We start from the raw sequence: 23,693 nt of genomic DNA, 5'->3' as shown, positions 1-23,693 counted from the left end.
CCTCAGACTTGGCCGAAGGTTCACCTTCTAACAAGACAATGACCCTAAGCACACAGCTAATATAACAAAGGAGTGGTTCAGAACAACTCTGTGACCATTCTTGACTGGCCCAGCCAGAGCCCTGACCTAAACCCAATTGAGCATCTCTGGAGAGACCTAAAAATGTCTGTCCACCAATGTTCACCATTCAACCTGACGAAACTGGAGAGGATCTGCAAGGAAGAATGGCAGAGGATCCCTAAATCCAGGTGTGAAAAACTTGTTGCATCATTCCCAAGAAGACTCGTGGCTGTACTAGCTCAAAAGGGTGCTTCTACTCAATACTGAGCAAAGGGTCTGAATACTTATGACCATGTGATATTTCAGTTTTTCTTTTTTAATAAATTTGTAAAAATTTCTATATTTCTGTTTTTTTCATTCAAGATGGGGTGCAGAGTGTACATTAATGAGAAAAAAATAACTTTTTTGAACTTACCAAATGGCTGCAGTGAAACAAAGAGTGTAAAATTTAAAGGGGTATAAATACTTTCCGTACCCACTGTATATGTTTACTGCATGTTTTTATTTATCATTAATGCTCATAGTATACATATTGGATATCTTTGTTATTGAATTCATGTGTAAAGTAATTTTGATGAGCTTATGGGGCCTCAAAAAATAAGGTTAAAGCTACATCCAATTTCCAATTTTTTTGTAAGTATTTATATCTACACTGTGTTCCAAATTATTATGCAAATAATAATTCCTCATATTTTCTCTAAATTACCTATCTGAATTGCAGTCATTGTTATTTTCCAGTCATCTACTATTCTAGTATAATTGCAATGTTTTGGAACAAACTGCCTATGAAAACAGTATCTTTTTTTAAAAAAATAAACACTCAAAATGCATGTTCCAAATTATTATGCACAGCAGAGTTTTCAAAAAAATTTTTTATTTTGAACAAAAAAATGGTCAATTGTGAAGTTATAAGCATTATCAGCTTATTACAAAATAAAATCAAACAGTTTTCAAGTGAAAACTTTATTCTAGGTGATGTTACATTTGCACATAGGACCCCTTGTTCGAAAGAAGCTTCTGAACTCTCTCGTCCATTGAATTTGTCAGTTTTTGGATGGTTTCTGCTTCAATTGTTTTGCATGTGGACAGAATACCCTCCCAGAGCTGTTGCTTAGATGTGAACTGCCTCCCGCCATCATAGACACTCCTTTTGATGATGCTCCAGAGGTTCTCAATGGGGTTGAGGTCAGGGGAAGATGGTGGCCACACCATAAGTTTGTCCTCTTTTATGCCCATAGCAGCCAGAGATGCAGATGTGTTTTTTGCAGCAGGAGACGGTGCATTATCATGCATGAAAATGATCTTGCTGCGGAAAGCACGGTTCTTCTTCTTGAACCATGGCAGGAAGTGTTGTTTTAGAAACTCCACATAGATTATGGAGTTCATCTTTACCCCTTCAGGAATCATAAAGGGGCCGACAATCTCTCTCCCCATGATTCCAGCCCAAAACATTACTCCACCTCCTCCTTGTTGGTGCCTTAGCCGTGTTTTCATGGGGTGTCCATCAACCAGCCATCCTCCACTCCATCCATCTGGACCACTGAGCGTTGCACGGCACTTATCGGTGAAAAAAACAGTTTGGAAGTCAGTCTTCATGTATTGTTTGGCCCACTGGAGCCATTTCTGCTTATGTGCAGTGGATAGAGGTGGTCGACAGGATGGCTTAAAAACAGCTGCAAACCTCTGAAGGACCCTGCATCTTGTTGTTCTGGGGACGTTGGAGGCACCAGCAGCTTCAAAAACTTGTCTGCTGCTATGACAAGGCATTTTTGCAGCTGCTCTTTTAACCTTACACAATTGCCTGTTGGAAAGAGTCCTCAATTTTTCCTTATCAGCACGCACACGTGTGTGCTGGGAATCAGCTACATTCTTCTTGATTGTGCGATGATCACGATGAAGTGTCTTGGCAATGTTGATTGTAGTCATGCCTTGACCTAAATACTGCACAATTTGTTGCTTCTCAGCAGCCGACACATCCTTTTTCTTTCCCATTTTGGCAAAAAATGTAGGCTGCTTAATAATGTGGAACAGCCTTCGTAAGTAGTCTTGCCTTTATTTGGACACACCTGCCAAACTAATTTGCACAGGTATCTGCAATTGCTTTCAGTGATATAAAGAGCCCTGACACACATCACCATCAATGAGTTTAAATGACAAACAAAAAAATTCTAAACTTATCACTCCTAAACTCTTCGTGCATAATAATTTGGAACACAGTGTACACAAGTAGGTATAGCATAAATCCCAAGTGCATTGTAAGGCTATGTTCACATGTTGCGTTTTTTCAACTTTTTTTAATGCAATTTTTCAGATGCATTTTAAAGTACTAGTAAAGTGTATGAGATTTCAGAAATCCCATGACTTGGGTTTTTTGCCCTCAGTAAGATGTGCAAAACCTTGGGTTTTGCAGAACAGACAATGCCACTTCTTTTAACTTTTTTTCAGGGTTTTTCACCCATTGAAAGCAATGAGTGGTGAATTAAAAGCTAAAAGAAACACATGTATCAGTAATTGCTGCACTTTTTGTGCCAAAACCTGATGAAGTAGAATCAGATTTTTTTTTGCACTAATCTTTATCAGCAAGCACGAAAGATAAATGTACCAACAAAAACGCAGCAAAAAAACGCAGTAAAATCTAAGCAAAGCCTGCTTTTTTGAGTCAATTTTTTTAATGCCAAGACAGCAGGTTTTGCCATCAAAAACATAAAGTGTGAACATAGACTAAGAGTTCTGTATGGCAAATTCAATAATAAAAGGCTGCTGAAAGAGTCTAGAGAAAGTGAACTTGTGTCAAAGAATGAAAAAAACAGCAGCAAAATTGTTAACAAAATTATTTTCACACATCAGTGGCCAGTTAGAAGTCTTATTTTAAGAAATACAATATTTTAGAACAATACATTATACTTTGTGAGTTAAATATTAACCATGAATGTGTGCACATATGAAGTATTGCTTGAAGTTGTTACATATATTTTATTGGATCTATTACAGAATACAGCCTGAAGAATTGCTGCACCGTGCATTTTTTATGAAGAATAGAACTGAAGAAAAGCATCATAAAGTCCTATTTAATATGAAAGCAGCAATGTAATGACTGCATCTAGCACTGCTGCCCAGAAAATGGAAGTGCTCCTCTGTGCCAATTTAAAACCACAAGTAGTAACTGATTCTCTGCTACCTTGTATATATGGGAGCAGATACAGAATACCACTATAAGCAATATATTATGGAACAAGAAAAATATCATTGTAAAATGCTGCTGAATATGTTGGCGCTATATACCGTAAGTAAAATTATCATAATAATTATTAATATAGCGGAATAGGACATAAGATGGTGCAGATACTAAATATTATGGCAGAATTCAATCTTAGCTAATTGCTCTCAAGATATCAAAAGAAACAACTGAGGGTAGCATAATAGCTATATATATATGATAGAAAGAACAGAAACTAGGTGTACTCACTGGGGGTTTGTTGTGTAAAATTCCATCATAACTTCCTCTGCGTGCCTTGTTCTTAAGGTGTGGAAGGGACATGGCGATAGTGATCCAAGTGGGTAAAGAGCTTGCTTTACAAACACATGCCTAAGCAGAAACTGAATAGCTGAGCCACTTGATTAACCATTACAATGCTATATACAAACCCACATAGGAGGGGCTAAGTTCTGGTCTGATGGTCACAGCCTTCAACAGCTGTGACGTGTGATGAATCTCTAATGCCCCTTGACTGATAATATATTTATTTCCTTCATGTTTCATTTTACACTCTTTAATTTTCTTGATTCCGTGTTTTCCACAGAATACATCAGAATAATAGGCAGCTATAGGAACATGTTCAATATCTAGCCTACTGTTCACTAGGATACATTTGTCAGTCAGGAATTCAGTTAATATATGTTGATGCACTAGACAGTCAAAACATCACTCCATATAGATCACAGGGCATCTCCAAATGAACCCATAGAAGACCAATCACAGCTTAGCATCTGATCTAGTCTATAAAACCTCAGACCTTGCCGAGCTTTGATTTGTCAGTGCCTTGGAGGGAGAAGTGAAAGCATATGCCCCAGAGAAGACTCTAAAGAAATGCTGAGTTGTACTACAAGCAGAAATTTCACATGATGAGCTCCAAAATCAATAAATGTGAATATCTCTGTAATGGTGCAGCACAGCACAAAACTGAAAAGAGGAGCAGAATCAGGGGAGCTCAGGGATTTTTACAAGTTACTTAACTCATTTTTTGGAGCAAGTGATGGTCCTCTTTAAAGTAGTAATTAAATAATGTGCTAAATAGCACAAAATTTACAGATAAAATTAATATGATGACATAGATCAAAAAAATAATGAAAAGTATTAATCTAATTACAGATTAAATCATATTACTTGATGTTGATTACCATCCATGTGTACAGGCCCCCACCCTCATAATTACATCCCATGAACAGTTCCAGTAGTGTTCACTGATAAAAATTGTACAAGCAAAGTGCCTCTAGGCAAAGTGCGCCACCAAAGTGCTTCTCTTCACATAATTAAGGGCTCGCTCACATCACCGTATAAATGTGACGAGTGCTATCCGATTTTTTATTGGATAGCACTTGAACCAATGTTAAACAATGGCATAGTGCTGATGACCGTATTTTTTCACTGACAGAATCTGTTTGCTGTAATTTCACTCCAAAATCGGATGGGTGTGAGGAAAAAATTAGATGTCATATGGAGCCACAGTAAAGCATTCAATGTTAAAGGATACATTACAACTGTGTAGCATAGGAAACCATAAATGATTAATATTTGCTAAGTGAAAAAAAGGATAGCATACAGAAAATAAACGGACAGCAAACAGATGGCAAGTGAGAAAAAAATCGTGACACTTTTCTGGATGAGAAAAATATTTAATCTGTGTTCCGGTATATGAGAGACCAGAACTCACTTTGTGTATACAGACCTCCATTGTAATACTACATAGTATATGCCCATATGAGAACTCTTGAGGTTCAGGGATGCAAGTCATTTAAAAACACAGGTCTACTTAAGAGCTACAAATCTAAAGCATAAAAATATTAACCCCTTAACGACCAGTGATACGCATTAAAGTGTCAGCCGCTAATGGGCCATATTCCCTCACTGCCATTTTAAAACGGTGATTGGGAATAATTGTACAGCACCCCCAGAATCGGAAAACCTCTGGGGTCTCAGTTACTGAGAGTAGCTGAGACACTGGATTACACGATCAGGGCCGGTTCCAGTCCTCGATCACGTGAAAAGAATAACGGCGATCACGTAAAAAAAAGTGTGCCTGTTATTAAAATCATTTCTCTCTCTTCTGACATGATATACATGTCAGAGGAGAGAAAAATGATGAGCGCAAGTGCCCGCTACTTGAGTTTACATCAGGGTGCTCGGGTATGCACAGAGTATCGGGTGCTCGAATGACATGCTGGAGTTTCCATCCTGCATGTTTCACAGCTGTTAGACCGCCAAAAAACATGTGAGATTGCCTGCCAAACATGGGCAATACACGCATTTTTTGGGGGGTGTCTAACAGCCCAAAACATGCGTGGCGGGGACTCAAGCATGTCACTCAAGCATCCGCAATACTCGGCGTATACACAAGCACCCTATGCAAACTCAAGTAGCGAGCACTTGCACTCAACACTATTGAAAACATTAGGTCATTGTATTGAATATGCCATCAAATTTTTTGTAGTACCTTTGGGTTTAAAATCATCACTATTACAATGGAAAAAATCCTTGAGGGGTGTAGTTTCCAAAATGAGGTCAGCTGTGGGGGATTTCTGCTGTTTGGCCACCTTTGGTACCCTGCAAATGTTACATGTCGCCCGCAATCTATTTCAGCCAATTTGTGTTCCAAAATTCAAATAATGCTCATTCCATTCCAAGTCCTACCGTTTGTCCAAACCAAACTTTTTGACTACATGTGAGGTATCGCCGCGCTCATAAGGAAGTGGGTAACAAAAAATGGGGTTCACTTTTTGGTGTTACCTCTTGAAAAAGTGAGAAATTTGGGGCTAAAGCAAGATGTTAGAGGTAAAATGTATTTATTTTTTTCATTCCACTCCTGTGTACCAACTGGTTAAAAATTTCCCAACAACAGTTTTAAATTATTTGAGAGGTGCGTTTTTTAAAATGGTATCACTTTTGGGTAGTTTCCAATATACAGGCTCCTCAAAGTCCACTCTCCCAGTGGGTCATAGGACCCGCAAACCATAACAGTAAAATCTGCACTAAGTTATGGCGCTCCTTCCCTTCTGAGTTTTGCACTGTGCCTCAAAAGTAGTTCCAAATTACATCTAGAGTTTTGGCGTATGCAGGAGAAATTACACAACATACTGAAAGGTCCAATTTTTCCTATTAGTCCTTATATAAACATAAGATTTCGAGCTAAAACAGCATGTTTGTAAAAATCTAATTATTCTTTCTACACCGCCCAATGATATAAATTTCTATGAAGCACATGTGGTGTCACCATGCTCACTGCACCCCTAGATGAATTCATTGAGATGTACAGTTTGTAAAATGACATTAAAAATGTGTGTAAAGTGCTGAATATTTATAAAAAAAAAAACAGAGAAGAAAGGAAACATGCCTTACATACAGGGATCACCAAAAATAGAAAATATCTTTTTTGAATACCGTATTTATTTGGGTCATGTTATTTGGGTTATGCTACCATATAATATGGATTTCCACGTAAGATAAATAAGGCCATCATGTTATTTATGATTTTATTTGTGCTCATATTATATTAATTTTGGAATCTTCAGTTAGGAATTATTTGCCTTTGGCAATTTGTAAATAGTTTGCAAAATGTTGTCACTTATGGGGTGTTTCTGCTCTACTGACACCTCAGCGCCTCTGCCAATATGACATGGCACCCGCAAACCATTCCAGCATAATCTGAACTCCAATATGGCACTTCTTCTCTTCTGAGCTTTGTACTGTGCCTCAAAAGTAATTTTTGACCACATATGGAGTATCAGTGTACTCAGGAGAAATTGCACAACAAATTGTATGGTCCATTTTGCTCCATTACCCTTGTGAAAATGAAATATTTGGGGCAAAATCAACATTTTTGAGGGAAATTTTTTCTTTTGCATTTTCACAGTTCAACATAATAAACTTCTGTGAAGGACCAGTAGGTTCAAGGTGCCCACCATGCATTTTGATGCATTCCTTGAGGTCTAGTTTCCAAAATTGTGTCACTTGTGAGGGTTCTACTGTTTAGGCATATCAGGGGCTCCATGGCGTCCGCTAAAGATTCTTGCAAATTTTGTGTTCAAAAAGTCAAATAGCGCTAATTCCAAGTCGTGAGCCCAAACAGTAGTTTTCCCTCACATGTATCAGCGTACTCAAGCGAAATTACACAAATTGTATGGTCTATTTTCTCCTGTTACCCTTGTGAAAATGGAAAATGTGGGGCTAAGGAACATATTTTGTGGGAAAAATTTTATTTTATTTTATTTTCATGTCTCTACATTATACACTTCTGTGAAGCACCTGGGGGTTCAAGGTGCTCACCACACAACTAGATACATTCCTTGAGAAATCTAGTTTCCAAAATGTAGTCACTTGTGAGGAATTTTCACTGTTTAGGCACATCAGGGGCTCTCCAAATGCGACATGACGTCAGCTCTCGATTCCAGACATTTTTGCGTTCAAAAATTCAAACGGTGCTGCTTCCTTTCTGAGCCCTGCCATGAGCCAAAATAGTAGCTTTCCCCCACATATTGAGTATCGGTATACTCAGGAGAAATTGTGCAACATTTTTGTGAAAAAAAGTAAAATGTTAATTCTTTCCTTCCACATCCCATTAATTCTTTTGAAGTACCTGAAGGATTAATAAACTTCTTGAATGTGGTTTTGAGTACCTTGAAGGGTGCAGTTTTTAGAATGGAATCACTTTGGGCATTTTCTGTCATATAGACCCCCCAATGTCACTTCAAATGTGATGAGGTCCCTAAAAATTAGTTTTGTAAATTTTGTTGTAAAAATTAGAAATTGCTGATCAAGTTTGAAAGCTTCTAACTTCCTAATAAAAATAAATTATGTTTAAAAAATTATTCAGATGTAAAGTAGACATATAGGAAAATGTTATTTATTAATTATTTTGTGTTTTTTAACTAACTGATTTAAGGGCATAAAAATTCAAAGTTTGAAAATTGCGAGATTTTAAATTTTTTGGTCAAATTTTTAATATTTTCATAAATATGCACAAACCATATCAACCAAAATGTACCACTACCATAAAGTACAACATGTCAATGAAAACAGTCTCAGAATCACTGGAATCCATTGAAGCATTCCAGAGTAGTGATGAGCGAGTGTACTCGTTGCTAGGGTTTTCCTGAGCACGCTCTGGTGACCTCCAAGTATTTGTTAGTGTTTGGAGATTTAGTTTTCATCACGGCAGCTGAATGATTTACAGCTATTAGCCAGGCTGAGTACATGTGGGGGTTGCCTGGTAGCAGAGACCAACCGAGCATGCTCAGAAAACTCGAGTAACGAGCACACTCGCTCATCACTAATTATCACATAAAATGACACTGATCAGATTTCAAAAATGTGACCTGGTCATTAAGGTCAAAATTAGCTTAGGTTAGGTTAAAAGGGACTAAAATATCTATAGAAGTAGTAAAATTCATCTGCCGCTGAATAACTGTCTAATGGACTAAAGCAGGATCTGACAACACATGGATTAATTTTCAACAGCAACTAACCTGTTGACATTTGTAAAATAATTCACATAATCAGCTTTAAGAAAAAAAACAACAATAAAAAAAATATGTAGTAAAGATTTTAGGTTTTCACAGTTACTCTTTGTTTATTAACTTCAGACGTTTGATTTGTTAGCCATGTTCTAGTAAAAAAAATTGGATATTTTAGATGGACACATGATGTAATAGTGCACACAGGTTGGAATAAAATGTTGTTATTTTTTACTTCACCTCTTTGTTGTGGAAATATTAGCAATCAAAGTATTTGGCATCTAAAGAGTTTTACACTCTGAGTGAGTGCTATCAGTTTTCACTGGGGCTGTATACTTCTTCCCCTTGCATGATGCTGACCAATGATAAATAAGCAGCAATCAAAGGAAAAAAGAACCTGCCCCACCATATCTTAGATCAGGTTTCAGTGTGTGAGATGTGTGAGAATATGCATTGCTGTCTGTGCTTGGACTAAGATCTATGGACGTCTGCATGAGGCCTTAATCAGAGAGCAGCATGATGTAGAGACAGAGATCATGGTTGCAGAGATGTGTCACTTAATGGGCTGTTTGTGATAGATTTAATAAAGAAAAAGTTATTTTAGCAGGAGATTATCACTAGAGGAGTAGCAAAAATGCTGTCATCGAGTCCTCCATATTCATCATGAACTCTTTTTAACTCTGTTCCCACCATTCATTAGCAGCTGTCTGTCTATGTGTATTGTACGCAGAAAGCTGCCAATCAGTGGTGTGGGGGCGGGAGTATACTGAGCTCACCATTCATAGAACTGGAAGACCTGCAGCCGATAAATCAATCATTTTATCAAAACTGCAGCAAGAGACCCTATAAGTGACACATCTTCGGAATCAGCGTCTCTGCACCTACATGATTCTGTTCTCAGATAGGACAGCAAAAACCTGTTGACAATTCCCTTTAAGTATGCTTATAAAAATGAAGTCCTGCAGCTAAATGAACAGTGCAGAAATACAGAACTTGAGATTTAACTTTTAACTCTATTGTAAACCATATTGGCTCTTGTCCGAAAGGCAATAGTAGAACAGCACAGCCCGAGTAGCCGGGAAAGAATGAGCGTGTACTCAAACAATTAACAACCCGGTAGCTGCCCGGAGGTGCTCACATGAAATAGAAATAATTGGCATACAGCTCACAGAAAAAAATGCGGTAGCACTCACCAGTCCTGGAGTTAGAAGTACCTTTTTTATTCAAGCATGAAAAACATCTTCACGGCTCGGGGGAGTGGGATGGTGACAGGAGTGTGCAGGGAGAGACGACGGCCGTTTCGCGCTAAACACAGCGTGTTGAGCATGAAACGGCCGTTGTCTCTCCCTGCACACTCCTGTCACCATCCCACTCCCCCGAGCCGTGAAGATGTTTTTCATGCTTGAATAAAAAAGGTACTTCTAACTCCAGGACCGGTGAGTGCTGCCGCATTTTTTTCTGTGAGCTGTATGCATATTGGCTCTTGTGTTTGTAAATTTCTGTTTGTTCCCTGACATGCTAATCTTTGGTTATGGAGACCTGTCTTTACTTTTTTTTTGTCCAGATCTCGGATTTTTATCTTCCATAATTTTGGTTATGCTTCAATATTTGCATCAACCTAATTTCTAAGTGCCAGACATACCGTACAGTACATGAACAACATTGATTTTATTTGCACAGTCAATGGAACTTAACTAACACTGAGCTTATCATCTACTAGCATCCAATAAATGTGTTACTTAGACCTCTTGATACTACCATACACAAAGAATTAGTGATCATTCCAACGTGAAGAATTTCGTCGATCAGACAAGTTCAAGTATGTTTGATCAATACTTCCAGTGACAAACAAAGGCAGAATTGAAATTCATAGAAGTGTCTATGTATTTCTTATAGTGCAATAACAATTCTGTGAGAGCTTCACCTAGCCGTGATGCAGGGTTGGCAACCTCCGATAAATCCCTGAACATTCTGTAAAAATAGAAGACATTTTTTCCGATGTCTTTAAAAAAAACATTGAATTCATCTGTGAAGTATTTCAGCAGGTTATTGTGATTGCAGTTCTCATTTTACAAGTCCCAGTAAGTCCTGGTAAGGAATTTATATAAACTACAGACATGGATTATTTTATCATTCATTGCGGTTTTTATAACAACAATATTTCTATTGAATGCACCCACGGTAAGAAAGAAAACAAAATTATACATATGGCAGTCTTAAATGGATTCAAATTACAATCAAAAGATGCATTTGTTCAACACAAAGTTTATAATCTTCACGTAATATAACAGCAAGTATTCTAAAATAGTTGTAAATTTGCTTTTCAAAGTGGTAAATTCATCACTATGATCAAAATAGCATGGATGATTTAATGGCTCCATATACTATAAATGATATATGATATCCCTTTTATGGTAGTCTAATGTTAGAAATTATGTTTACATTTTGATGCTCAAAATAATGTAGAGTGCTTAGTTAACATAATTTTGATGAAAAAAAAATGCAAAAGCTGTCCCACCACTTCACGGTGACCCTATTCGGGATGATACTAACTTCTAATATTAAAACCTTACCATTTGTCAAGTGACGTGCGTGTGGATAAGGGCATAGACGGACTGAAACATAGCTAGTGGACACACAGCCATGGGGAACTGAATGAATATAAAGTCCAGCTCAAGAAACAGGGGAGGCCACACCTTTGTATGCACTGAATGCAAACAGACTGCAACAGAAAACCTAAAGAGATGAACTGGAATATAAGTTGGTATGCATGCAGCATATAAGCGCATGTTCTCATTGGCCACCAATCGGACACAAACCCAAGATAAAAACTTAAGCAAATACCCTGCAGTAAATATATAAACAGCAATAGTGCATGAAAACAACACAGGGTGATTAGTTAACATAATTTTAATTTAAAAAAAATGCAAAAGTCATTCCACCACGTCACAGTGACCCTATTCGGGACGGTCCTAACCTATAATATTAGAAGACAGAAATCTTACCTACATGGGGTGCTTATCTAGCATGTCCATTAGTGATGGGTGAACCTGAACAGTAAAGTTTAGGGGTCCGTACCGAACACCTACTGTTTGGGCATGGACCCAAACACGTAATTCTCCAGGAAGTCCAGATATTGCCCCCCCAGCCTAAAAATAGGAGCCTGCAGCTGCCCCAGAAAAGGCACATCTAATAGATGAGACAATTCTGCTGCTTTGTCCTGCTCTTCCCACGTGCCCTGTGGCAGCGACAAGTGTGGTAATATTTGTGGGGTTGATGTCAGCTTTGTATTGTCAGGTGACAATAAGCCCAGCCTTTAGTAATGGAGAGGTGTCTATAAGACGCCTCTCCATTACTAACCCCATAGTCATATTGTAAATAAAAAACACCCAGAATAAACTCTTTTATTTGAAATTAAAAATCTTCACCCTGTTTTACAACTTTTTTTAAAAAATAATAAGCAAAGTTATAAACACCTTATGTGCAGTCCATTGAAGCCCATGTCACCTGTAGTCAACAGAAAATATACAACCATATCCTTCACCTGTCCAAAGTGAAGATGTCCCATACTGTAATCCATGTCTGCGATATGTGGTTTACAACCTGGAGGTGCCATGATGTGACTGTTCAGGCTGAAAATCACAGAAGAATGGAGGTGCTGTGAGTGCAGCCTCAGTGAGTAGCGGCGACATCATCGAGGTTACTGCTAGTCACTTCACTGTGAGCAGGGATGATGGGGTGTTTGCTTTTTCTCTTCTAAGACGCTGATCAATAAAAACATGACCACATCATAGAGGAGAAAGCAAATACTCACAGTGAAGGTCACAGTTGCAGCCTGGTTCAACATGTTCTTACTCCACAGTCACCATGTCCATTCCTGCTATTAGAGCATGGAGAGATGCAGTGTAGGAGAGCCAGAGCACTGGACACAACTGTGTTACATGCACTGAGCTACTTTTTTCTTGTGCTCCCAGTGCTGCGTGTTCAGGTGAGATAAATCTCAATACAAGAGAACATGCCTGCAATCAGGCAGTAAACTGACAGGAAGGCAACACAAGAAGAAAGAGCAGGTGCAGAAAAGAGGACAGTGGGAGCTGTGAAGCCTTCAGCCTTAAAACCTGAAAAGTTGGGAAGAAGACAGTATCACTGTGGATTGTTCATTCTAAGATCAGAAAGCAAGACAATGTAGAGAGGAACATAAATGGTCAGTTTAATCAAAATAGAGCTGTAGATTAGGAGTGCATAACATTTTTGGGTTCAAGGGCCATATTGTAATACTGATCCAATCCCAAGGATTGCGAAATAAATTAAAGGGATACTTACATGAATACATCAGCAGAACCACTGTCAGTAAATGATTACATCTTCAGAGCCATGTTTTGAGTTAGGCAGGGGGCACGGCCAAAGAAGAGTGTGCGCGGCAGCAGACAGTTTTGACGGGGACAAGCAGCACACAGCAGGGTGAGCAGCATGCTCCGTCCCTTGAGCATCGGTGCCGTAAAGTATTGTGCCCGCCGGCTCCCGCCGCTACCAGCGGGACCGTGAGAGGGCGAGGTGCTGTGTGCCCAGTGACAGCCAAAGATCGAGGTGTAGTGTGCCCAGTGACTGCCAGAGAGCAAGGTGCCGTGCGCTCCATGAGTACAGCGCACATGCAGAGTAAAGAAGGTCGGGTACCGGACATATACCTGCGGCCTTCCTTGCCAGTTAATATTGATCAACCCACATTAGACATGGAGAGTGCTGCGGCCTTGTTTGCTTTGGCCGCCTCAGTTCATGGACTAATGGCTCAGCGGAAAGTACCGGAGACCGACCACAGCTGCCAGAAGACGGACCATCATTTCAAGGACCCCGTCTGAGGACATCTTCCCGGACGCTGCCAGTGCTGCAACCCCCTGTGAGATCACCTGCTGAAGAGGAGCATAAAAGACACGATAAGTTCCTTAACTGGACTGCTATTATTACTACCATTTCTCTAATTTTCCATTCTTTAACCATTTACCTCCCTGCGAGGAGTGAATACCCTGTTCTTTTAAATTGTTACATTTGTTAACCCGTGCTCTGCCTTCTGTCTGTCACTGCATCCCGCAACCTGCTTGCAATACGTTGCCTCCACACTGTCTTCCCTGATAAATTATAGCCACCAGACTGTCCTCCCTTATGAACTATAACTGCCACGCTATCCTTCCTTACAAACTAGGGTCTCCACATTGTCCTTATTTATGTTGTACCCATCTTCAGTGTCTCCCATGCTGCTGCCTCTTCATAATGTAACTCCAAGCTGCTCTACTCCACTGTCCTCCCACATCCCCACCTCTTCATACCCCAACCCCAGCTGCCATTATGTCTTCCAACACCTCTCTCAATACTACCTTCCTCCTGTGGCCCTTTTCTATAGTCTCTTCCATGCTTCCACCTCTCCATAATTTAATTTAATCCCGCCGTCAGAAGTAGTGAGTATTCCGGCAGTTGTCCTTCACCTTGTAAGCAGTGAACGACATCCCTGCCATGTGCTGCTTACAAGCATAAAGAAGCTGCTGGCATCGGAACAAGGCAAGGGAGCGCAGGAAGATAAGTGCAATGTTTTGTGGTTTTTTATGTTTTTCTGATGGGGCCATGCATACCAGGATGGGGATGGAGGCCAATCATACCAGGATAAGGATGGAGCCATGGATACCAGGATGGAGATGGGGGCCAATTATACCAGGATATTATTAAAGAGAAATGGACATTCACTGCTCTCCACGCCCATGGGCGTGGAATGCAGTGAATATTAATTTCTCTTTAGCAGTAGGCACAGGAGTTAGGCGCAGTATCCAGATCCTGCCTCCTGTGACCAGCTGCTCCGCCACTGCTGCTCCCTCACCTCCCCACCACAGCCAGAGCAGGTACATCCGGACTATAAGATGCACCCCTCATTTTCTTCCACATTTTTGGAGGAAAAAAGTGCGTCTTATAGTGCAAAAAAACAGTAAGTCCCCTCTCAGGTCCATCATCTGTAATGGAAATGTAAGGGACTTCCACATTACTGGTAGTACAAAGGCTCTGGAAAAGTGCTGTGGCTCCTTGTCCCACAATACAAATTCAGCAAATTCTGCACTCCCAAATCCAAATGCCCCTGGCTTACCCCACAGTGTGCCTAGACCACATCTAACGTCCACATGTTTGGCATTTCTGTAGCAAGGACAGCCCTCCTAATTTACAGGAGCATGTCTCCAGAAGCTGGTCACTACAACGTACTGGTCACTACAACGTATTGGTCACTCACTACAATGGCAGTTTGCAATTTTCACTCAGCAACATCCACTACTGCTTGTTTCTGGAAAATAGTCAGGAAGTCAAAATCGTCACTACACGATTGCCAATTCCCAAAGAGATATAATTTCTAAAATGAGGTCACTTGAGGGGAATTCTGCTATTCTAGCACTTAGGGGCTCTGTATATGGAGTCCTCAAACTATTCTAGGAAAATCTGCGCTCCAGGAGGCAAATAGCTCTCCGTCTCTCCTAAGTCTCACCGAGTGGCTAAGCAATACTGTACAGCCACAAATGGAGGATTTCTACATTCAGTAGAAATTGTGGAACAAATTTTGGTGCCGTTTTTACCCATATCCCAGTGTGAAAATGTAAAATCTTGGTCAAAAACAAAATTTTCTTCACTGCCCAGTGGTATAAAATGTTGTCATCACCTGTGGTGTCAATATGAACACTACACCCCTAGATGAATTCATTGAGAGGTTTAGTTTGTAAAATTATGTCACTGATGGGGTTCTGCTGTTCTGGCACCTCAGGGGCTCTACCAATGTGACATGGCACCCTCAAACCATTCAAGCAAAATCTGAATTCCAGTATGGTGCTTCTTCCCTTCTGAGCTTTGCACTATGCTTCAAAAGTAGTTTTCCCTGACATCTGGGGTGTCAGAGTACTCAGGAGAAATTGCACAACAAATGTTATGGTCAATTTTCTTCTGCTATCCTTGTGAAAAAGAAAATATTTGGGGCTAAAACAAAATTTTTGTGAGAAAAATGTTTTTCTTTTTCATTTTCACATATCAACATTGTAAAATCCTGTAAAGCACCTGTGGGTTCAAGGTGCTCACCACACATTTAGATAAATTCCTTGAGGTGTCCAGTTTCCAAAATGGCATCACTTGTGGGGAATTTACACTGTTTAGGCACATCAGGGGCTCTCCAAACACAGCATGGCACCTGCTAATGATTCCAGCAAATTTTGAATTCAAAAAGTCAGATTGTGCTCCTTCCCTTTCCGAGCCCTGCCATGCTCCCAAACAGTAGTTTTCCTCCACATATAGGGTATCAGCATACTTAAGAGAGTTCCATCATTTTAGAAGGTCCAACTTTCAGGATCTACGACAATCTTAAAGGATTGCAGCATTTTGCAGCATTGCCAATTGTGATTTTCATTCTGCTTACTGGGGCTGGGTGCAGTGACATGTTGATCTGTCTACCAGTAAGTACAATTTAGCCACATTTTCAGTAGGGATATTGCCATGTCCTTGGTCATAGCAACCACAATTGCAAATATTATATATTTTGTCAGTTACAAGTTTATTAAGAATTAATTTACCGTAATTGATTCTATTTTACAATTAAACATCTTTAGGTTCTAAAATAATATATTTAGGAGCTGTTGATTAAATGTTTATATAACACAGATTATTTACTGTCCATTATGTTCTTCTGTGTGTCCACAGCAAGGTGTAAAACAGGAGACTTGGTTTAAGTTTCTATTTATAGCACTTTAATATTCAATTATTTGAATTCCATTTCAGTGGTAAGTCAACCATCTACTTTGATCAGTTAAAGATTATAAGCCGAAGTGTCCATCATAGACATTTCAAGCGGCAAATTCACCAAGCTTATATAATGTTCTTTTATTGTGTGTTGCTGGAAGGGATCTGACCTCCACTTAAACTTAGGTAGATGACATTTGCCATGGGTAAGGAGTAGCTAAATTTTACACATTTTTGTTTCATACATTGTAGACACTTTCCATGTCTGTAGATCCAAGTTTTGTGACCATCTCCGATCGCTCTAAAGACGACTGAAAAGTGTGCAGCTCATGAGGCAGGAGTATGGTCGTCATCTTTTTGTTGCATCCGTACTCCGCTCTGTGCACGCTGACGCAGAGGCTGTGTGCCCCTGTCTCACGAGCTGCACAATTTTTATTGTTTTTTTCAGCTATTGGTGGGAGTCATAGGACTCAAACTGGCACCAATCTGCAGACATGGAAAGTGCATATAAAATATAAAAACTCATTAAAAGTTTAGTTACTTTATAAACTTTCACAATTATTATCTGTTTTCTATTCCACAGGGGTATGCTCCCATTATTTTATTTTTTTTAAGATTTTGGAACAGAAAACATGCATTTTCACAGCCAAGATCCTAGCAAGAGGAAACTTTATTTTAATTTGAATTTTATAAATCAATAGTACACATGAAAATAAGCAACTTTGTAACATTCGGTGAGACATCAGATAAATCTGCTTCTTTCTCATCCTAGATTGATTATTCATTTTCAAAATTCTCCATTCATGGGTAAAACCTCTATTCAGTGAAGACAGATTTTTATATTACTGAGATAGGAGATGATAGTTGCTACTGATAAGATTCTATGTAGAGGGGAGGAGGTGAGTTGGGAAGAAGTGGGAGGAGCTAGAGTCAGAGCTCCTCCCCCTTTAGTCTACATAGAATCGTATCGGTAGCAGCCTTCATCTCCTATCTCTGTAATGGGAAAGTCTTCACTGAATACAGATTTTACATATGAATTCTGAATTTTGAAAATGACTGATGAGTCCTGAAAGAAAAAGCAGCAGAATTTGTAATCTGAGGAAACAGTGACTGAGGCGAGAAGCGCATAATCGGGTAAACGCTAATAAGGGAGATGGTTAAAACAATAGGTTTGCTCACCTTGGGAGATTGTGTGAAGATACAACCACTATAAAGGTTCAAATAGCCAGGTGCCGCTGTCCCATGGCTGGGGGAAAAATCCGCCAGATGGAAATTTCCACAACAGGATAAAAACAGGTTTAAAAATTGTCTGCACTAGTGGAAAGAAGTCACTTGCTGCCGTATTCTTTGAAGGTTCTTTATTATTCACTATGCGTTTCAATGTACTGGCATCTTTATCAAGTGTAAAAAACTGACAGGTTTTCAGTTTTGATCTGAGTCATAGATCATATGGGAAGCCTGAGAAACCTCCAGCAGTTTTTTTGCATACAGAAAAAACTGATGAAACCTTGGTGATAAAAACTGATGGAGCTGTGGACCAATTACATGATGTATAGGAGAGCTGCGGATGCATCATATTGTGTATAGAGGATCTGTGAACCCACCATACTGTGTATACAGAGCTTTGGGGACATCATACTGCATATACAGGAATTTTGGCCACAATGATCACAGGTATGTGTGGAGAAAAAAAGGGCACAGAAGTTCAGGAAAAGAACATCTCGCCATTCATTAAACATGAGGGTGGACCAATCAAGGTTTAAGGTTGTGTTACAGACAATAGGACAGTTAACATTTCACAGGTAGGGGGAAGAATGGATTCAATGAAATTTCAACAAAGTCTTGTTGCAAACATAACACATCTGTAAAATAAAAAGCGGAAGCTGAAAAGAGGATGACTTCTACAAGTGGATAATGATTTTAAACACATGCCAAAATCCACAATAGACTACCTCAAAAGGCACAAACTGTAGGTTTAACAATGGCCTTCACAGTCCCCTGATCTGAACATCATTGAAAATCTGTGGCTAGACCTCAAAATAGCAGTGCATGCAAGACGACCCATAAATCTCAAAGAAATGAAAGAATTTTCCAAGGAAGAATGGATAAAAATCCCTCAAGGAAGAAATGAAAGACTCTTGGCTGGCTGCAAATAGCGTTTACAAGTTGTGGTAGTTTCAAAAGTGGGTGCTACAAGGTACTAACCATGCAAGGTGCCCAAACTTTTGCATCAGCTGTTTTCCTTTTAATGATTTTTAAAATGTAAAAGATGACAGTTTATATATGTAGCGCCCCCACTGCCGCAGGGCCGAGGGGTACCCGGTACCGGGCCTCTGAGTCTCTGCTCTGGGGTTGTCACGGTGGCTAGACCCGGTCCGTGACCCTGCTGAGGGGCGCACAATGAAAGGTGGTGGTATGATGGTGCTGATGTTATGGTGCGGTGTAGTGCCGGTCGCGGTCAATAACAAGGACACCAAGTTGCAGTCTCTTTACCTCTTTACTGAAGGCTTCTGAGTCCTCAATCCGGAATCCGGTTAACAGGGCTGCGCAAGTCCGGCCGGTCCGATGGCACCTCCAGAGTTCCCTTTGCAGGTGGAAATCTGTGCCTACCTTCCTGCGCTTGTGTTGTGGTCGTCCCCTGCTGTGCTTACGGCATAGTACCCCACAACTGTTGTGTCTGTTTCTCGTGTTCCCTCACAACTCGATTCTCATGTCCTCCCTCTAAGTCCCCCCTGATCTTACGGATAGGACGCACCCGTATGACGGGGAGGCTCGGAGCTCTTCCGGGACTCCAGCGTCGCCCCACTCCTGTTGTTACCCCCCTGTGTCTTCCTGGGTCTGGGTGAGACAGCCCGCCTGTAACTGACTGTCCTGCCGTAGGTTTGAAGTTTGGCTTGGAGCTCTATACTTCCTCGGCGTTCCGGCCACCGGTTATGCGCCTCAATAGGATGTTGCCTCGTCTTACAGCACGACTCCTACTGGTATTCTCCTTGTTGCGTTGATCTCGTTTCTCACTCAGCACAATAAACTTCGCTTCTTATCCTTTCTTTGGGTACCGCCGCTATATCGTGCAGGCGCGGTCCCGTAACGTTCTCTCTGGTTGCTAGGCCTCTGTCAGGATCCCACCCCTGACAGGGACCCCTCCGAATCTTCCCCTACAACACCCTCTGCCACAAGGTGTTGCCTGGTTCCAACCCAGTCAGCTTTCTGATCTAACTTCCTATCCAACCCCCAGTTTTACCAGACTGTGAGGAGTGGCCTAATGTATAGTACCCTTAGCTCCCCCTGGAGGCCAGACTGTGAAATGTATTGGTGTCTGTGATACCTGGTCAGATTAACTCCTTCAGTGCCATCAGACGTACCATAGCCCCCCTTAACGATCAGGACTCTGGGGCGCTGCATATATTTTTTGTCTCAAATACAAAGGGAATGTGTCATCCTTAACTTCAGGCCTTTTAGAGATCATTTAATCTTCAATGAGTGGTGCCCAAACTCTTTCATGCCACTGAACATTTCACATTACACCACACAACAGTAAACTATTTTTTTCCAAGGGAAATGTGGGCAGCATGTCCATATCCTTACATGTATATCACATAGGGTACACCAAGCATGATGTAAACTCACTCAGACTTTGGAGATGGTGCAAATTTCAAAGGCTGTAACCCACCAGGTGCAGGAGCTGATGTAGAGCAAAATGTCTTCATTGATGCAAACAGGACAGAAGAGAAGAGCCAGTCAATTCCACCCTCAAAGAACGTCCTTGCGCTGGCACTCGGCAGGGTCGGATATCATCAAGCAATTGTGTTCGTGCTCTCTACTAAAAAATTAAAGGGGAGGCAGATGAAAAATGGGCTGGTTGGTCAGGAGCCAGACCAAGTGAGTAAAACCCTGGTTTAATGAGTAATAAAAGCTATGATTTATTTTGTTTTCATACATGAAAAACAGATGTAACAAGGTTTGAAAAAACTGACACATGGACTAAAAATTAGTCCAACACACTGAAAAAAATACGGACTCTTTTTCATGTATGAGGAAAAAAAGGATGTTTGGTACCAGTCTTATATTGTAATTTCCTTTGTCAAATCTGCTGAATTTATAATTACTACATCATATCAGCATGAGTTATTTCGTGCCAATGCTTTAGCGATGAAGAGTACTTGTGTATTCCAGCAGTCATGTGACACCTATTATATTGTGTGCACTTGCTTATTCAAGTGGATTTCAAAGTTATTACTGCAAGAGTTCTACACAATTTCGACATTTCTTAGTTTATACTGATCAGTGTTTTCGTTGCTGCTCTGGTGAGAAATGTTTTAAGTTGGGACATATATATTTTTAACTTTTTGTTGGTTTTAGTCTTTTCTGGGCTGTAAAACATTCAGTACACGCTACATAACATCATTACAATACTTTCAACAATGCTGACATAGTACAATTATTTTCATAAGTCCTTTCACACAGGTGCAAAAACCGATGAACATCCACCCCCTATTCAGAATCGTACAAACACAAGAAGGATCTATGGACACAGTGCAATCAAATCACAGTTTACTGAATCTTGAAGATGGTAATAACCAACACTGTTAATACGCTTTTTATTTGGAATGTTAGAGTATAATGCAGAGACATCCAAAGATACTCACAAATAGCATTCTTTCCGGGATAAATCTTGGACTGATGTGATGAGATGAGAAGAATCTTTAAAATATGATTTGAGTTTTACACATCAACAAAATGAAATAAATTACTGTACATGAAAGGGAAGAAATATCCAATATGATGGGTCTTCCCAGAGATTTAGTTATTTCTTTTTGCACTATTAGTAAGTGATAAAAGGTAACCACTAGTGATGAGTGAGCGTGCTCGCCACTACTCGATCGAGCATCGGGTGATAAGGTACGCTCAAGCGACAGCAAGTACACCTGGGGGGATTACCTGTCATACATGGTAATGCCATGGTAATGCCGTAGCCATGTTGGCTACTGGCATTACTGTGATTGTTGTTATTGTTGTCCTGGGGTCTTATATAAGACCCGGTGATATGATGCTCAGCACACGCTCCTCTGGAAGCAGTTCAGGCAGCATTGATCCAGGAAGGAGAGCTTAGATTAGAGCAGCTATATAGACAGTGTGTAATTGCTATTGCAGTACTTGTATACCGTTGCTGCACCATTAAAACAAAAGTCCTTTTCAGGGTTACATACTGTCCTTTCTCTAGAAAAAAATTATTCAGTGTAGGAATGGTGGAAGAGGGATAGTTTTGGAGTAGAGACATAAAGGCAGGGTTTGTTGCCTTACAGTCCTTCTATAGGTATACTGCTGCTGCAACCTAAAAACAAAAGTCCTTTTCAAAGTTACAAATTTTCTTTTTCTTATTAATACTGGAAAGTTTGCAGGCATATATTACACACCTAATTTAAAATGTGCAAGGTGTGCGGTAAGGAAAGGGAAAATGGACTCGATCACTTTTCCTGTCTCTCCCATCAGTCTCAGACCGCCCTGACAAATTCTTCCAGTCAGGACTCGTCTACAGAGTTTTCAACAAGCACACATTTTACGCTTCACATTTCCAGCACGTCCCCATCTACTGTATTTCAAAACTACTCATACCCCAATGCTGAGCCCTTTACTGCTGTATGTGCTCTTATTACTGAATCTGCTGTTTGGCACCAAACAGTGCTCCCCACTGTCCCACATTATAATGCCCACCACTGTGCCCCTTACAAAGAAAAAAAATGCCTCCTTTGTGCCCCCTATAAAATTCTATAGCCCTGTGCAAGTGCCTTAGAAAACAGTGCCCACATTTTGGCCCCTAGAAAATAATGCCCCATACATGCACAATATCAAGTGCTTCTATGACAAGAAGTCCCCACTTAACATTTAATAATAATCTAAGTGCCCCCCATACAGGTCCCCTATATACAGAATAATGGGCCTGGTGGCCGGTGATTGGCTACAACTTCAAATCGGTAGATGATGGGTTTCTGCTGGACCATCTTTATGCAGATGTCATTCTATTGCATTGTAAGAATATAGTGAAGCAGCAGTCATGAATGGGTTAAAATTGCAAGCTTTGTTCTTGTCCTTTTATTCTTCATTTCCTACTCTCTCTTCATTATCTCATTTGGCCATGCATGCTGTCTTTTATTGTGTCCACAGATCTGGATGAATCTCTGCATGACAATCAACTCTGCTTTCTCATGAATCGGGGCAAGTGAGGACACCGTACAGGTCGCTGCTATATCAGAATTCAAGCATTTTCATGGGCACATTTCTCATATAAATTTAATCCTTTGCAGCTTTTTTTATTAAGGGCTCATCTGGTTAAGAAGATTCTCTAAGCCAGAAATCAGGGTGAGCAGCGCAGCCTGGAGCCAATAAGGGTACCGTCACACAGTGGCATTTTCATCGCTACGACGGTACGATCCGTGATGTTCCAGCGATATCCATACGATATCGCAGTGTCTGACAAGCAGCAGCGATCAGGGACCCTGCTGAGAATCGTACGTCGTAGCAGATCGTTTGGAACTTTCTTTCGTCACTGGATCTCCCGCTGTCATCGCTGGATCGTTGTGTGTGACAGCGATCCAGCGATGCGTTCGCTTGTAACCAGGGTAAACATCGGGTTACTAAGCGCAGGGCCGCGCTTAGTAACCCGATGTTTACCCTGGTTACCAGCTTAAAAGTAAAAAAACCAAAACAGTACATACTTACATTCCGGTGTCTGTCCCCCGGCGTTCTGCTTCTCTGCATTGTGAGCGCTGGCCGGCCGGAAAGCGAGCACAGCGGTGACGTCACCGCTGTGCTTTCCGGCTGGCGCAGACACAGTGGAGAGAAGCAGAACGCCGGGGGACAGACACCGGAATGTAAGTATGTACTGTTTTGGTTTTTTTTACTTTTACGCTGGTAACCACGGTAAACATCGGGTTACTAAGCGCGGCCCTGCGCTTAGTAACCCGATGTTTACCCTGGTTACCCGGGACCTCGGCATCGTTGGTCGCTGGAGAGCTGACTGTGTGACAGCTCCCCAGCGACCACACAACGACTTACCAACGATCACGGCCAGGTCGTATCGCTGGTCGTGATCGTTGGTAAATCGTTATGTGAGACGGTACCTAAGGCTGCAAAGTTATACTTGGCAAACAGCACATGGA

General features: G+C 40.6%; 1 protein-coding gene across 1 annotated transcript in view; it reads right to left on the bottom strand.

The window, feature by feature from the left end:
• The window catches only part of LOC143807558 (rho GTPase-activating protein 20-like), a 152,631-nt gene extending 149,000 nt beyond the window's left edge, over positions 1-3,631 (bottom strand). Inside the window, exon 1 of the mRNA XM_077289227.1 lies at positions 3,527-3,631. Within this exon, the coding sequence (XP_077145342.1) occupies positions 3,527-3,598 (72 nt within the window). The 5' untranslated portion in view covers positions 3,599-3,631. The remainder of the gene's footprint in view (positions 1-3,526) is intronic.
• Positions 3,632-23,693: the final 20,062 nt, after the last annotated feature.

This window comes from Ranitomeya variabilis, chromosome 2 (genome assembly GCF_051348905.1).
Source record: "Ranitomeya variabilis isolate aRanVar5 chromosome 2, aRanVar5.hap1, whole genome shotgun sequence".
NCBI classification, from domain to species: Eukaryota; Metazoa; Chordata; class Amphibia; order Anura; family Dendrobatidae; genus Ranitomeya; species Ranitomeya variabilis.
This window is presented reverse-complemented; position numbering and strand designations above follow the sequence as displayed.